The sequence below is a fragment of the Mus caroli genome, unplaced genomic scaffold, assembly GCF_978045245.1.
Source record: "Mus caroli unplaced genomic scaffold, Mus_caroli_1 scaffold_1, whole genome shotgun sequence".
Lineage (NCBI taxonomy): Eukaryota > Metazoa > Chordata > Mammalia > Rodentia > Muridae > Mus > Mus caroli.
Window position 1 is genome coordinate 18,227,221 of NW_028227256.1, and position 13,859 is coordinate 18,241,079.

Genomic DNA, 13,859 nt, shown 5'->3' on the forward strand with positions numbered 1-13,859 from the left:
TCAGAATAGCTAAGATCAAAAATTCAGGTGACAGCAGATGCTGGCGAGGATGTGGAGAAAGAGGAACACTCCTCCATTGTTGGTGGGATTGCAAGCTTGTACAACCACTCTGGAAATCAGTCTGGCGGTTCCTCAGAAAATTGGACATTGGAGGATCCAGCAATACCTCTCCTGGGCATATATCCAGAAGATGTCCCAACCGGTAAAAAGGACACATGCTCCACTATGTTCATAGCAGCCCTATTTATTTTTTTTTGTTTGTTTGTTTGTTTTTATTTTTAATATTTTTATTACATATTTTCCTCAATTACATTTCCAATGCTATCCCAAAAGTCCCCCATAGCGCCCCCCACTTCCCTATCCACCCATTCCCATTCTTTTGGCCCTGGCATTCCCCTATATTGGGGCATATAAAGTTTGCAAGTCCAATGGGCCTCTCTTTCCATTGATGGCCGACTAGGCCATCTTTCCATACATATGCCGCTAGAGACAAGAGCTCCGGGGTTCTGGTTAGTACATCATGTTGTTCCAACATAGGGTTGCAGATCCCTTTAGCTCCTTGGTTACTTTCTCTAGCTTCTCCATTGGGAGCCCTGTGATACATCCAATAGCTGACTGTGAACATCCACTCCTGTGTTTGCTAGGCCCCGGCATCATCTCACAAGAGACAGCTATATTTCAGCAGCCCTATTTATAATAGCCAGAAGCTGGAAAGAACCCAGATGTCCCTCAACAGAGGAATGGATACAGAAATTATGGTACATTTACACAATGGAGTACTACTCAGCTATTAAAAAGAATGAATTTATGAAATCCTAGCCAAATGGATGGACCTGGAGGGCATCATCTTGAGTGAAGTAACACAATCACAAAAGAACTCACACAATATGTATTCATTGATAAGTGGATATTAGCCCTAAACTTAGGATACCCAAGATATAAGATACAATTTGATAAACGCATGAAACTCAAGAAGAATGAAGACCAAAGTGTGGACACTGTGCACCTTCTTAGAATTGGGAACAAAACACCCAGGGAAGGAGTTACAGAGACAAAGTTCGTAGCTGTGATGAAAGGATGGACCATTTAGAGACTGCTGTATCCAGGGATCCGTCCCATAATCAGCTTCTAAACGCTGACACCATTGCATACACTAGCAAGATCTTGCTGAAAGGACCCAAATATAGCTGTCTCTTGTGAGACGATGCCGGGGCCTAGCAAACACAGGAGTGGATGTTCACAGTCAGCTATTGGATGTATCACAGGGCTCCCAATGGAGAAGCTAGAGAAAGTACCCAAGGAGCTAAAGGGATCTGCAACCCTATTGTTGGAACAACATGATGTACTAACCAGAACCCTGGAGCTCTTGTCTCTAGCTGCATATGTATCGAAAGATGGCCTAGTCGGCCATCAATGGAAAGAGAGGCCCATTGGACTTGCAAACTTTATATGCCCCAATATAGGGGAATGCCAGGGCCAAAAGAATGGGAATGGGTGGGTAGGGAAGTGGGGGGCGCTATGGGGGACTTTTGGGATAGTATTGGAAATGTAATTGAGGAAAATATGTAATAAAAATATTAAAAAAAAAACAAAAAAAAAACAAAAAAAAAAAACTTGATTCCTTCTCTTGTACTGTGAGTGAAAAATTCCTAAAAAGAAGCTGTGTCTCACTGTGAACCAAAAACCCCTGGAAGGAGTCTGTCTGTAGACACCATTGGAACGCCAATGCTCTGGAGAGATTGGGGTTTACAGGTTCGGAATGATATATGTTAATTAATATCATATAATAGTATCTATAAATATTTTGAGCAGATAGACCAGACAGCAGACCAGGCCAAGGTGGTTCCACGTGGGAGAGGTTTATTGTGCAGGGATAAAGGGGGGGGGGGGGCGGGACGAAGCGGTTAGAAGGGCAGAGAAGAGGAAAAAGAGAGAGAGGAGGTTGTGACTTCCTAATTTATACAGAAAATGGCATCACACCAGTGAGGGTGGGAACTGAGCCAAATGGGTTGTGGGATTGAAGGTCATTGTCCTGGCAATGCAGGTCAAGGGTCACATAGTTAGGCCGGGGCTTGGAATGTCCTGGTACTAACACGGAGTCTAATTCTTTTATCTTGGGCTAGCTTTAGCCTTGTGGAACAGCCATTCCTTGTTCCATCTTGTATCTAAACTAACATCTCATGATAATAATAATTAAAAAAAAAACATTTTAGAAGGTTTTGACACAGAACATCTTGTGATAATAAATTTCTATCAATATATTTTAAATTTGTCTTGATTTATTGCCTTCTTTGTTCTGTGAAACTATAAAAATCTTTTGAAAGTGCTTTCATGTTGGAACATTGGTTTGGGAAATAACATACGTCTGTGTTCCCTGGGCCATGCTAACTCCCAGTGGGTACTTAGATAGAACAAGCTATCTCTTATTCCTTTTAAGATGATAAATATGGTTATTACAGTGACAATATGATGTCCCAGGGCAAGCATTCTGTCTGTCTTCTATGGCCCAATATCTCCAGGACCCAGAAAAAATAAACTGACTTCTCTAGCTATAATGAATGAACAGGTTTCATGCTTAACAGAGGGTTTGTTTGCATTGTCTCCTGGCCACCTCATCTGTTATAGGTATTTTCAGTGTAATTAAGTTCATTTCCCAAGAGTGTATGCTTTAATCCTTTTAAGGTTGATGTGTTGGGTGTGCATGTGAAAACTCTGCGGTTCCTCTTTGGGCCCCTCACTTTCCATAGTCAAGGCAAGAGACTTTCACCTGTACGCCTCTTTTCTCATCTGGTGAAGGAAGTCTCAGATTCCACGCACACTCACACCTTTTATACCAACGCTGGGTCAACCACACACTATGCAAAGGTGCTCTCATAGCTTATAGCAGAATTACAGTTATTACTGCATAGAGAATGTATAGATTGAAAACAAGGCAGGAGCAGAGGAACCATAGTGGAACATTTAGAAATAGTGTCAGGAACATTCCTTTTAAGCTGAAAACGTGGATCTCAACATGGAAGCATCTTTCATCTGTAGGATGAAAGGAATATCATGCTCCATTTCCTGTTGTCAGGAATGACAATCAAACTCATGACAGACTGACATCTCCTCAGATGAGCCTCAGTCAAACAGTTGTTCCAGACGGAGGCCCAGTCCTCAGTGGAGACAGCAATTGGTCCAGGGCACCACCCCAGAACTTCCCAGTGCAGCAAGAGGTGGAGGAGGACAATTGTGACCCTGACCATCCAGACCACGATCAGGACAAGGATAAAGTTGTGAGTGTGTGTTCAACAACACACCCACAAAAAAAAATGAAAAATAGAAATATTAGAAAACATTAGAAATATTTTACTTTGGCTGCAAACTGTGTACTCTTTCTTATTGCTATGACAAAAGCAAAAAATGCTTTAAAAATGAAATGTGTGAAGTTCAATTTTTACATTGAGATTAATTTATTTATTATTGATGCTTGTTTTGTTTAACTTAACATCAAGTAGACAGTGTTCATTTTTCTATTCTTTTTCTCAAATGACATGTTTGGTTTTTGTCTTGTACAGATCCTTTACATCTAAATAGAGTGTACAAGTTTTGATAAATTACACGTTTCGTTGTTTTGAAGATTTACTCTCTGCATGTGTGTGCAAGTGTGTTGAGTATGTATGTGTGTGTATGTGAATGAGTGTGTGCATGTGTGTGTGAGTATGCATGTGTGTGTGAGTGTGTATGTGTGTGTATGTGAATGAGTGGGTGCATGTGTGTGTGAGTATGCATGTGTGTGTGAGTATATGTGTGAGTGTGTGCGTGTGTGTGTGAGTGTGTGTGGTGTGAATTGCAGTCAGTGTCTCTGAAATTGCAGCAAGTGCTCTTAACTGCTGAGCCATCTCTCCAGCCCTTATTTTAATGTTAACGATCGATGATGAAAATAAGTATTAATCTATTAGGAGAAATCTGTGAATCACTTAAGAGTTGTTAGTTTTTTATCTTAGGACATTCAGTAAGATGCTGTGTCCGTTCATGTGAGGAAAGTGTTTGATACAAGTAGTTTCAGGTTCCACTCATGTCAGAACGTACCTCCACACCAGCTGCAGCCAACAGCCACCGGATAGGCTCCATTCTTCCCCTGCCATCAAAGTAGTGAAGGACTGGCTTCCCCGCCATGACAGCTTGGTTTTCTAAACAGGGATGAAGCACACCATGCTCTTAAAAGTTTGTCCTATGCGGGGTCTGAACAGCAGCAGCTAACTGAACAAGTATCTGCCTTCTCTATGGCAGGGTTGGAGACAGTCCAGGACCACGTTCCTTGGTCCAGATTAATACATATCAGGAGCCACCCTCAGATGGAACAAAACACTTTAGTGTCTCTATTGGTTAATATGTGACTTTTTTTTTAAAGGATCATACTTCAAGGTGGAGGATGATAATGTGTGGGACTTAATAGGAAAACAAGGTACCAGCAAACTACAGTTTATTGTTAATCTCCAATGGTCCCACACATCCACCCCACTGTCTTGTTCTCTCTTCCTTTCCCCCTCCCTTGGTGAAGGTGTAACCCTGGGCTTTTCACAGGCTAGGCAAGCCCTGCATCCCTGAGGTATGTTCCCAGCCCAGATCTCCTCTAACACACTGCCTTTAATACTCTCGTATGGTCACATGAACTGCCTATTTTCTCTCCACATCTCTCTCAGTTAAGGAAACTGGACATCAGTATGTTTAAACAGTGTGCACAATCACACCGAAGTCAGTGCTGGACAGGAAGAGTCACAGAGAGGCACAAAGACAAGAAGGCTCTGCACCCTCATAAGCGAGCACATCAAACCCAGAGGACATGGCTAACCCAGCAATGGCCACAACAGCAGGCACTGTTCAGCCCTTTGGCTGCTATGCTGCATTTGATCAAATGCAGAGATTAAACTCTTGCAGACTCCTTGCTTCTGCATTTCAATGTGAAATCAAGGAAAAGAAGTATTGCTGAGTTCATTTTACAGAATATAGGACCAACATCAGGTCCAAAGGAAACCCCATTTCCCCAAATTCCTGTGGGTAGACAAATGCCAGCATTCCCCCAGGAACCTGGGAAACCTAAAACAGGAGCCATTTCCCTTATCACTGGCAGAAAGTTATCTGTGGTTCCTAAAACCATGCTGGCCTCCCTTCAGTACCACGAGTACCTGCTACACATTTCATATTAGCAGCCTCATCCTTCTCACCTCCTACCTTAAACTTTCCCAGCATATGGGCTTCCCAACTCCCAGCCACTTATTCTCATTATAACCCTGCTGTGTTGGGTATGTTCCCTCTTTTACCCACACTCTCTTTATCTTCCTCTCTCTGTCTGCCTCTTCCAGCCCCTTATGCTCTCCAAAAAGAGCTTGCCCCACCCCTCCCCACTCCCCCATTCCTGCTTCTTTTATAGCCATGTCCAGTCTGGTGGATACGTTCAGGCTACGATGTTCTGTCTTTGCTATGGACTCTGTCTGATGTCCTCTCTCATATTTAAAATAAAAACCAGTCCCTTACCCATATCATGGAGTAGTCATATCTTCAGTTTAACTGGTTGTTAACAAACCAACGGGGGTATAAATGGACCCAATTCCAACAGGTTGGGCCACCCCTACCTGAACCAGGCTACTGGGTAGAACTCTCCTAAGGAGTGGATTGTTTGTTTCTCTAGGATTTCTCACCCCACCCCCCACCCCCCTGCCCCCATCATAGTCAACTCCAAATTTTAGAACTGCCCTCTTAGCTGGTTCTTTCCTCCACCTGCTCTCTCCTGGACAATGTCACCTTGGAGTTGCTTGCTCTGACTCTGTTGGTTCCTGGAAACTACTACTAGGAACCTACTGCTGCTGACTCCTTACCCCGCCCCCTCCTGGAGCTTACACTGTTTCTACAAAAGTCACAATTGGGACGAGCAAGTTCTCTTGCCCAACTGGGATCTCATTACATGAGAAGGGATGCCTCTCCTTTGTGATTTGGAGTCATGGAGTTTCCTTTGGACCTGACACCAAGCTAAAGGTTTTCCACGTCTGCCCCACTGGGCATCCTCATCAGTTTATTGTCATTTTCTCCGAATAAATAAGTCACCTAATGGGACCCTTAAAAATTATATTCATTGTACAGCTGTAGAGATGGGTTTCTAGAGAAGTCTACACGAAATTGTTGTTCTACCAGTCACTTTTCTATTCAAAACCAAGTCTAGGCTTTATTAACTACTGTATGATGGTTTGAATATGGTTGGCCCAGGAAGTGGCACTATTAGGAGGCATGGCCTTGTTGGAGTAGATATGGCCTTGTTGAAAAAAGTGTGTCAGTATGGACATGGTCTTTAAGACACTCGTCCTAGCTGCTGGGTGTGGTGGCACACGCCTTTAACTCTAGCACTTGGGAGGCAGTGGCAGGCAGATTTCTGAGTTTGAGACCAGCCTGGTCTACAAAGTGAGTTCCAGGACAGCCAGGGCTATACAGAGAAACCCTGTCTCGGGGGAAAAAAACAAAAACAAACAAACAAAAAACACTCATCCTAGCTTCTGGGAAGTCAGTATTCTCCTGTTTGCCTTTGGAACAAGATTTAGAACTCTCAGCTCCTCCTACACCATGCCTATCTGGACACTGCCATGTTCCTGCCTTGATGATAATGGACTGAACCTCTGAACCTGTAAGCCAGCCCTAATTAAATAATGTTCTTATAAGAGTTGCTTTGGTCATGGTCTCTGTTCACAGCAGTAAAACCCTAACCAAGACATCTGGTATTAGTTTTTTAATTTTTTTTTTAATACAAGTGGAAATCTCTAGATCAGTTATAAAATCTGATTTTTTTGATGAACTAGAAAAAGGATAGGATGTACCAGAGTTCAGAAAGTGTTAAGTAGATGGATGTGATTATAGTTTCAGTGTGTGTATGCTGTTATATGCAGGTCTGTATGCTCGTTTGATCACTGTGAATTAATTAAGAGGTCTTGAGTCCAGTAAGGAAATCTGACAGTTGCCCATCTCAGGATGCTTGGAGGTAGGACACAGCAAAGAAGTAGAAGATAGAAAGCAATGGCATCTGGGATAGATGACCAGGGAGGTCATGGGTGTAAAGTAAACACTGAAGAATCACTGTAACTAGAGGCTCCAGTGCTGGATTGGGGGAGACATACTTTCCCCCTAAAGCCCCAAAGAGCTGATATAGAACAGCATATAACCTCTTGAAGAGTGTTTGATGTTGTGCAGTTGGAAACACTCTCCTTGTCTATACCAAAGTATGTGCACTTGTGTTTAAGATAGCAAACAACTTTAAATAGGAGCTCCCTTAAAGGCAGAGCTCCTAAGTCCCAACCTTTATGTTATAAAATTTGTTGTAAATATAAGCACTCCGTTATTTTTACAGCTGTAGGATATGAGTATTGCATGTCCTCATTAGCTGGAATGATTCAGAAGGAAGAGAAAGTTTGCATGGCTGCAGGTGATTGTTGGGAACACTGAGCCAAGTAATTCAAATGTGCTCACTAATCCTATTAGCATTGATAGAAGATCATATTACATGGTATTTCATCATAATGCCCTTCACTTGGACATTTGCCAGTCTCCAAACAGGAGTTGGTTTGTCAGTTCTCCATCAGGACAAAGGGTGTCACACAGCCTCACAGAGTCAACAGAGGATGAGAACCAGAGAGACTGGATGAGGTGACAGGATCTTACATGTTCCCCAGCCTCAGATAGTTCTGAGGAGTAGCTGTGCTGTCAGTAACCACGATGGTGACAACTCCCGGTGCTCCCCACCACTAAGGGTTTCATGAAGTTCAGGAACTGGGGTGACGGTGAACATGCTTCTGCAATATCTCTGTTATGAATGTTATGTGTATTAATTTATTGTGTTGCTCATTAGCTTCCAGAGGGAGAGTATGATTGTCTCTATAGTCAGAAGAGAGAGTGAGACTCAGATTTAGACAGACAGACAGACAGATAGATAGATAGATAGATAGATAGATAGATAGATAGATAGATAGATAGATAGATAGATCTGTTAGCTATTCACATAGTGGTGTTAGATTTGAGTTATAATTATCTAAAGTATTTAAAGGTTAGGCAACATGTTTAGGCATGCTTAGTTTTATCCAAAGATTTCCTTCCCCCAGTAACTCCCCTCTGCCAATAAACTAGATTGTGTGTGGTTTATCAGGGATCTTCCACTGGTATGTGGTTTATAAGGCATATTGTACTAGTTTTTAGAATGATAAGATAGAACACAAGCCAAAAAAAGGTCAATGATCAAGACACTTTGCTTTGGCTATAAACATAATTCATAATCTTTAATCTCAGCCAGTAGAGGCAAGGAGCTCATTTTTTATCCTCATGTCTAATTCTCTTTGTCTTGCCTCAGCCATCACAATTCACAGTCGCACATTGGTTTCTTCTATACACAAGGCAACTCTAGCATAAGTGTTGAGTAAATGGTCCAAGCTACTTCTAGGTGATAAAATGCACCAATCCCTGAGCATAAAAATAGCCAATCCCTGAGCACGAAATTCTACCAATCCCTGGATTTGCACCATACAGGACTTGAGATCATACCAATCCCCACCTTGGAAATCTCCACCCTGGATATTCCAACCCTAAGGAACCCTAAATAAAATCTATCTCTTGTTCAGTTCCCTGTTCAGTACCCTGGAGCAGGGGCAGCCACCCTCTTGAATCTCTCGCAGTAACTCTCTTGGGTGAGGTTTTATGTGCAGTGTGACTTTGTGTTATTCCTTAGTTCACTACTGCTAGAACACCATTCCCTTCAAGACTGCGACATTCCTCTAGGGGAAACCTTTCCCCTCAGAACTATGTTACTTCCCTGGGGGACCTCCCCGCTCAAAGCTGTAACAACTCCATTGGGAAAGCCCCTTTCCCCTCAGAGCTATAAAACTTACATTGTGCTCTACCTCAAGTAGGCTCTCCTGGTGCCTGCACTGCTGCTTGGAGTCTAAATCTCTCTGGGACTCTATCCCTCAAATCTCCAGTCCACCTGCCACAACAGACGCACCTTCTGGCTCACTGATCACTTGGCACTCCATCCACCAGGAGCAATTCAGTAAGATCCCCCTTCGGTTGGGCATAAAAGCTTTCCTGAGTCTGAGGAAGTAATTGTTGAGCGTCTGACACTCCTCTGGTATCCCTAGCATGGTAGTTAAGGCTATGGCTGTCCCCCTTTACCTGGCCCTGACCATCCCCCTAACTCAAACTGCAATGCTGCAATTTCCTTAGGTCCAACTAGGCTGTTTTGCCCCGTTCTGCCCTCTTCTGCCTTCCTTTCAGAGCTGGCAATAATCCCACAGATCCTCTAGAGTCCATTCCATATCCTTCCCTCAGACTTGGTATTTTATCCTCATGTGTGGCCTCCATAAAAGCCCTAGTACCAGGCACACATCTCTGTTTAGGCTTAGCCAGGATAAACCACTAAGTGGTGATGATCCACTCAAAGGCTCATGACTTCCTCCACTCCTCCAAGTCCTGGGGATGCCTGCAAACACAGGCTGTTTTTCTTCCTGCCCTTTCATCTATGGGACCTTTCCCTTCCCCCTTTGGGTGCATTTAGAAACCTCCAGCCTTTCCACATGGCACCCGACCTGAAGGGCTCCAATTTTATTTGTTTTTGCAATTGATTCTGGCCTTAGATAATCTACCTTTTAGATAATCAATCCAAAATGTTGCCTAATGACATCCTAGGTCTCAATATTATTCTGGACCTCTACAAATACTGTGAGTGATAAGGGAAATGGAAAGAAATTCCCCATTCCCTACATTCAAGCTTTCTCTTTTCTCCACTCCAAGGCATGTGTATGGTCTTCCTGCAAACACACACACACACACACACACACACACACACACACACACACACTGCTGGCTAGTGAGTCTCTCAGCTCTCTGCACTGTCCTCTGTTGCCAGAGCTCATTTTATTTTCTATCTTTAAGCCTTGCTTACTTTCATTTTACTGGGTTTGGTTTTATAGGGACTCGGGTGTCTTTTAGGTATGAGCGACAGTATACTGTTGTCATATGCTGTTCCTCTTTACCATCCCTACAGGGACTTCCCATTTTTTTGTCTTAGACCTCAAGGATACTTTATTTTCCAGTCCTCTAGATCCTCAGCCACAAAATATCTTTGCCTTTACTTAGACCAATCCAGACTCTTACCTCTCAACCCTGCTCACAGGGACTGCCCACAAGTATTTGGCCAAGCTCTAGCCTCTGACTTATTCTCTTTGTTGCTTCCTAAACTCAAGCTTATAAAATACCTTTGTAGTCCATCCCTGCAAATTAGCCAGGACAACACCTTACAAAACTTTGTATCTGGCCAGGGATAAAGGGACTCATCCTCTAAGGTTCAGATGTCCACCCCTCAGGATTCTTATCTGGGATTAATTATTATCCCAGCTCACAAGGTCAGTACCCTAGATAGAAAACACTTAACCTATTCTCTCATGGTCCCTGCCACCAAGGATAAAATTCTGTCCTTCCTAGGGATGACTAGCTTCTTAGGCTCTTGGATTCCCTCCTTCTCTCTTCTCACCCTCCCCTAGATAAGGCAGCTCTTGGCCCCCTCATACAAACCCCTTCTTGCACCCATCATTAAACCCTTTTGTAAGCTTCAAAAGGATGCTTTCTAGGCCCCAGCTCTACATCTTCCAGATTTGGCTCACCCCTTCTCACTCCATGTCATAGAGAAGGAGGGATAAGTCCTTGTGGTCCTGGACCACCAACCGGGACCTTCCTTGGCTCCCATAGCATATTTATCAAAAAGATGATCATACTATACAATGATGGGCGCCTTGCCTGCATGTTTTGGACATAGCCAAACTGCTTATCTAATTTAAAAAAAAAAAAAGGTTAACCTTCAGTTCACCCACTATCATCTTTCCCTCAGCTATACCACTGCCTAACATACAAGGGTCTTTGAACATTCCTTCTTGACTTCTCTCTTTTCAGGTAGAGGATGCTAGACTTACCTTTCAACCATGCCTACGTCTCATCATTTCAAACTGACTCAAGATGCTGGCGGACTCTCTTAAGGTGTGCACAGATCATTTGTTGCCACTGGATTCTGCCGTCCTGCCTGTTTCTAAATTCTAGAGTCTCTCTTCATCCTTGTCATCTTTCCACTCTTTCTAACCATCCATCTTTCCCCACCTACTCAATACGTCTCCTGTCTCTGGCTCCTGGAGCCTGCTACTCCGGAGCCCTACTAATTGGGCAAGTTACTAAGATATTTTTCTCTCCCACTATTTCTCTCCGCCTAATGGAACCCTCCCTATTTCCTTGCTTCCTCCCCTCAGGAGCTGACTGCTAAGTCCCACAGCTTCCCTGGGCACTTCTTCCTGTCTCTCAGCTCCCTCTTGGAACTTATAGACACTCGATCTCTCAGAGGTCATTTTATGACCCTTCTTCTCTTCCTCCATGGACTCAAATTTTATTAAAGCCTCCCTCCATTACTACAAACAGCTTGAACTCGCCACAATTCAATGGCCAAAACTGCCATAGCCAGGTTTTAGTGGTGGCAATTTCTGTCACTGTGCAAACAACAAATCTAAAAATCTTTTATGTCTTAACTTGTGCCTTCTTCTCTATGTCTCCTATCTCAGTCTCCTATCTCACATGTCAGGGCTAGCTTTTACATATAGATGTTTATTTTTCAAGAAGCTCTCCCCTCTAACCAACAGCCCTTCCAAACAGTGTCGGTGAATTGTTCTAGCAGGCTGTCAAAGGCCAATTCAGGTCTGTATCCATCTCTCTGTCACTCCTGTTTTCTCTATGATCAAAAGGAACACTACTGTAAAAAGTGGTCAGAAACTTAAAGAGGTTACCCACGTTGGTCCTACAAATACCATGGGATAAATCTGGGCTGTCCTAGTTGTAGATCAGCTACTAAATAACCCCCTGGATGGCCACTTTGGAGAAAGTTAGTTGTGTGCCCCTTCTGGATCAAACTCACAACCCTCATTTGTAGCTTCACCCATTGGCTTATCACACTCTGCACCCTGCCAAAATCGCCACCACCCCTCGTTTCTCCGACACCTCTTTCTCTGGCATCACAGGCTGCTTTAACTCTCCAGGGACACACTGGACCCCTCAGACTGTGATAATACCCTCACTGAGCACTACCACCCAGCCCCTATGTCCGGAAGTTCACAAGCCCCTTCTTGTCTAGATTTCTTCAAGGAGAGATCAGAAAGATTTCTAATCAGACTTTTATTCTGCTGCTATTATACAATGACCAGCCCCTAGCTACTGAGCTAGAGGCCTGTGACTATACCCTGATGGTGAAGATCAAGTTTTCCCTAAGAACTTCGGCACCCCCAATCAGCAGAAAGTAGTTTAATGAGAATGTTGCTCCCTTTCCTACTACTTGGTTGCATCATCATCATCATCATCATCATCATCATGATGTAGGGTAAATGGTATGAGCCCATTTCTAGATGACAAAAGCTACCCAAACCCACCAGTGCCTGAGCATGAAAACCTACCAATTCCCATGTGCAAACTTCCTGCCAATCCCTGCACTCGCTCCAAGCTCACAACTTGAAATCTTACTAATCTTCACCCTGGAAATCTCCACCGTGGAAAACTCCTCCCTCAAAAGAGCTGTATATAAGCCTTTCTCCTGTCCAGTTCTCACCCTAGCAGAGGTAGCCACCTTCCTATATCCTTCCCAAGAAATCTCCAGTGTGAGGTTTGTTGTGCAGTGTGACTCTGTGGTATCACCTGCCTCCCAAATGCTGGGATGCCTTTCCCTTCAGAGCTGCAACATTTCCTCAGAAACCTTAGGGGAAACCTTTTCCCTCAGAGTTATAGCAACTTGCATCAGGGAAACCTCCACCCTCAGAGCTGTAACACAGAAGTCCCATGCTTCTCTTCCCTGGACATAATTGCAATTTGTCTAGGCTATTACCTCCTATTGTCTACTTATGGGGTTAATTTGTCTCTTACCAATAAATTCTCATGTCTCAATCCTTTACTAAATCCTCAATCATTATCTAAATCCTTTATGTTTACATCTCTGCAACAATGTATCCAGCAGAAATGGATTCGACAATTCTTAGACTGTCCTGGATGCAGCACACCTAGTCTGCGTGCCAGTATAAAACAGTTGTTTTCTTGTGCTAAATTATTTTCTAGGAACATAAGATGTGTGTGTGTGTGAGAGAGAGAGAGAGAGAGAGAGAGAGAGAGAGAGAGAGAGAGAGAGAGAGAGATTTGATTCAGTACTTACCTTGTTAAAAAGCTGTTCCCTCTAAAAAGCTACCTCTTACCATATGTAAGAGTTTCTGCTGTTTTGTAAGCTACTTATTAAATTTGAATATGCCCTTCCCAGTTAAGGGGAGACAATCCAATAAGGGAAAAGCTGCTCCCACAGTGTTCAGAGGCCAGACATTTAGATAAAGGATTAGAAGAAAAATGCAAAGTCATGCCTGAGTTGCTAAAGAGTTAGTTAATGTGTTTCTTCCTCAATGCCAATGGTAAGCTGGAAGAACCTGTTTCAAGCACATTTAACTCTTTGGCTGTCCATGAGGATGGGCTAAAGCAAGTAGGAAATCTCAGCTGGCAGATGTTATAAAGAGAACTCTGGTGACACCAGGGAGTACTTCTGTTGACTGGGCCACCAGGTAAGGCACAGAACAGATATCTTGTTGGGAACAAGCTAAAGAACCTAAGTACTACCAGTTTGGTTTCAGACTCCATTTAATCCTTAGAAAAAAATTAAATTCAAGATGCCAGGCCCTAGGGAGCTGGGAACTTCCCAGTAGTTGACCAGCTTCTGTTGTGAGGAAACAGCTGTCTGAGTCCAGACATCTCAAGGACAACTTCTCCAACTTGCTGGCAAAGGTCAAACT

At 43.4% G+C, this 13,859-nt stretch overlaps 1 protein-coding gene across 1 annotated transcript in view; it reads right to left on the reverse strand.

Annotated features, from left to right (window-relative positions):
• The window catches only part of LOC147006015 (glutathione S-transferase A3), a 32,330-nt gene extending 18,861 nt beyond the window's left edge, over positions 1 to 13,469 (reverse strand). The window contains exons 1-2 of the mRNA XM_085835909.1: positions 13,238 to 13,469; positions 4,072 to 4,172 (exon numbers count right to left, since the gene is read on the reverse strand). Coding sequence (XP_085692035.1) covers positions 4,072 to 4,158 — 87 coding nt within the window. The 5' untranslated portion in view covers positions 4,159 to 4,172; positions 13,238 to 13,469. The remainder of the gene's footprint in view (positions 1 to 4,071; positions 4,173 to 13,237) is intronic.
• Between the last annotated feature and the right edge of the window lie 390 nt (positions 13,470 to 13,859).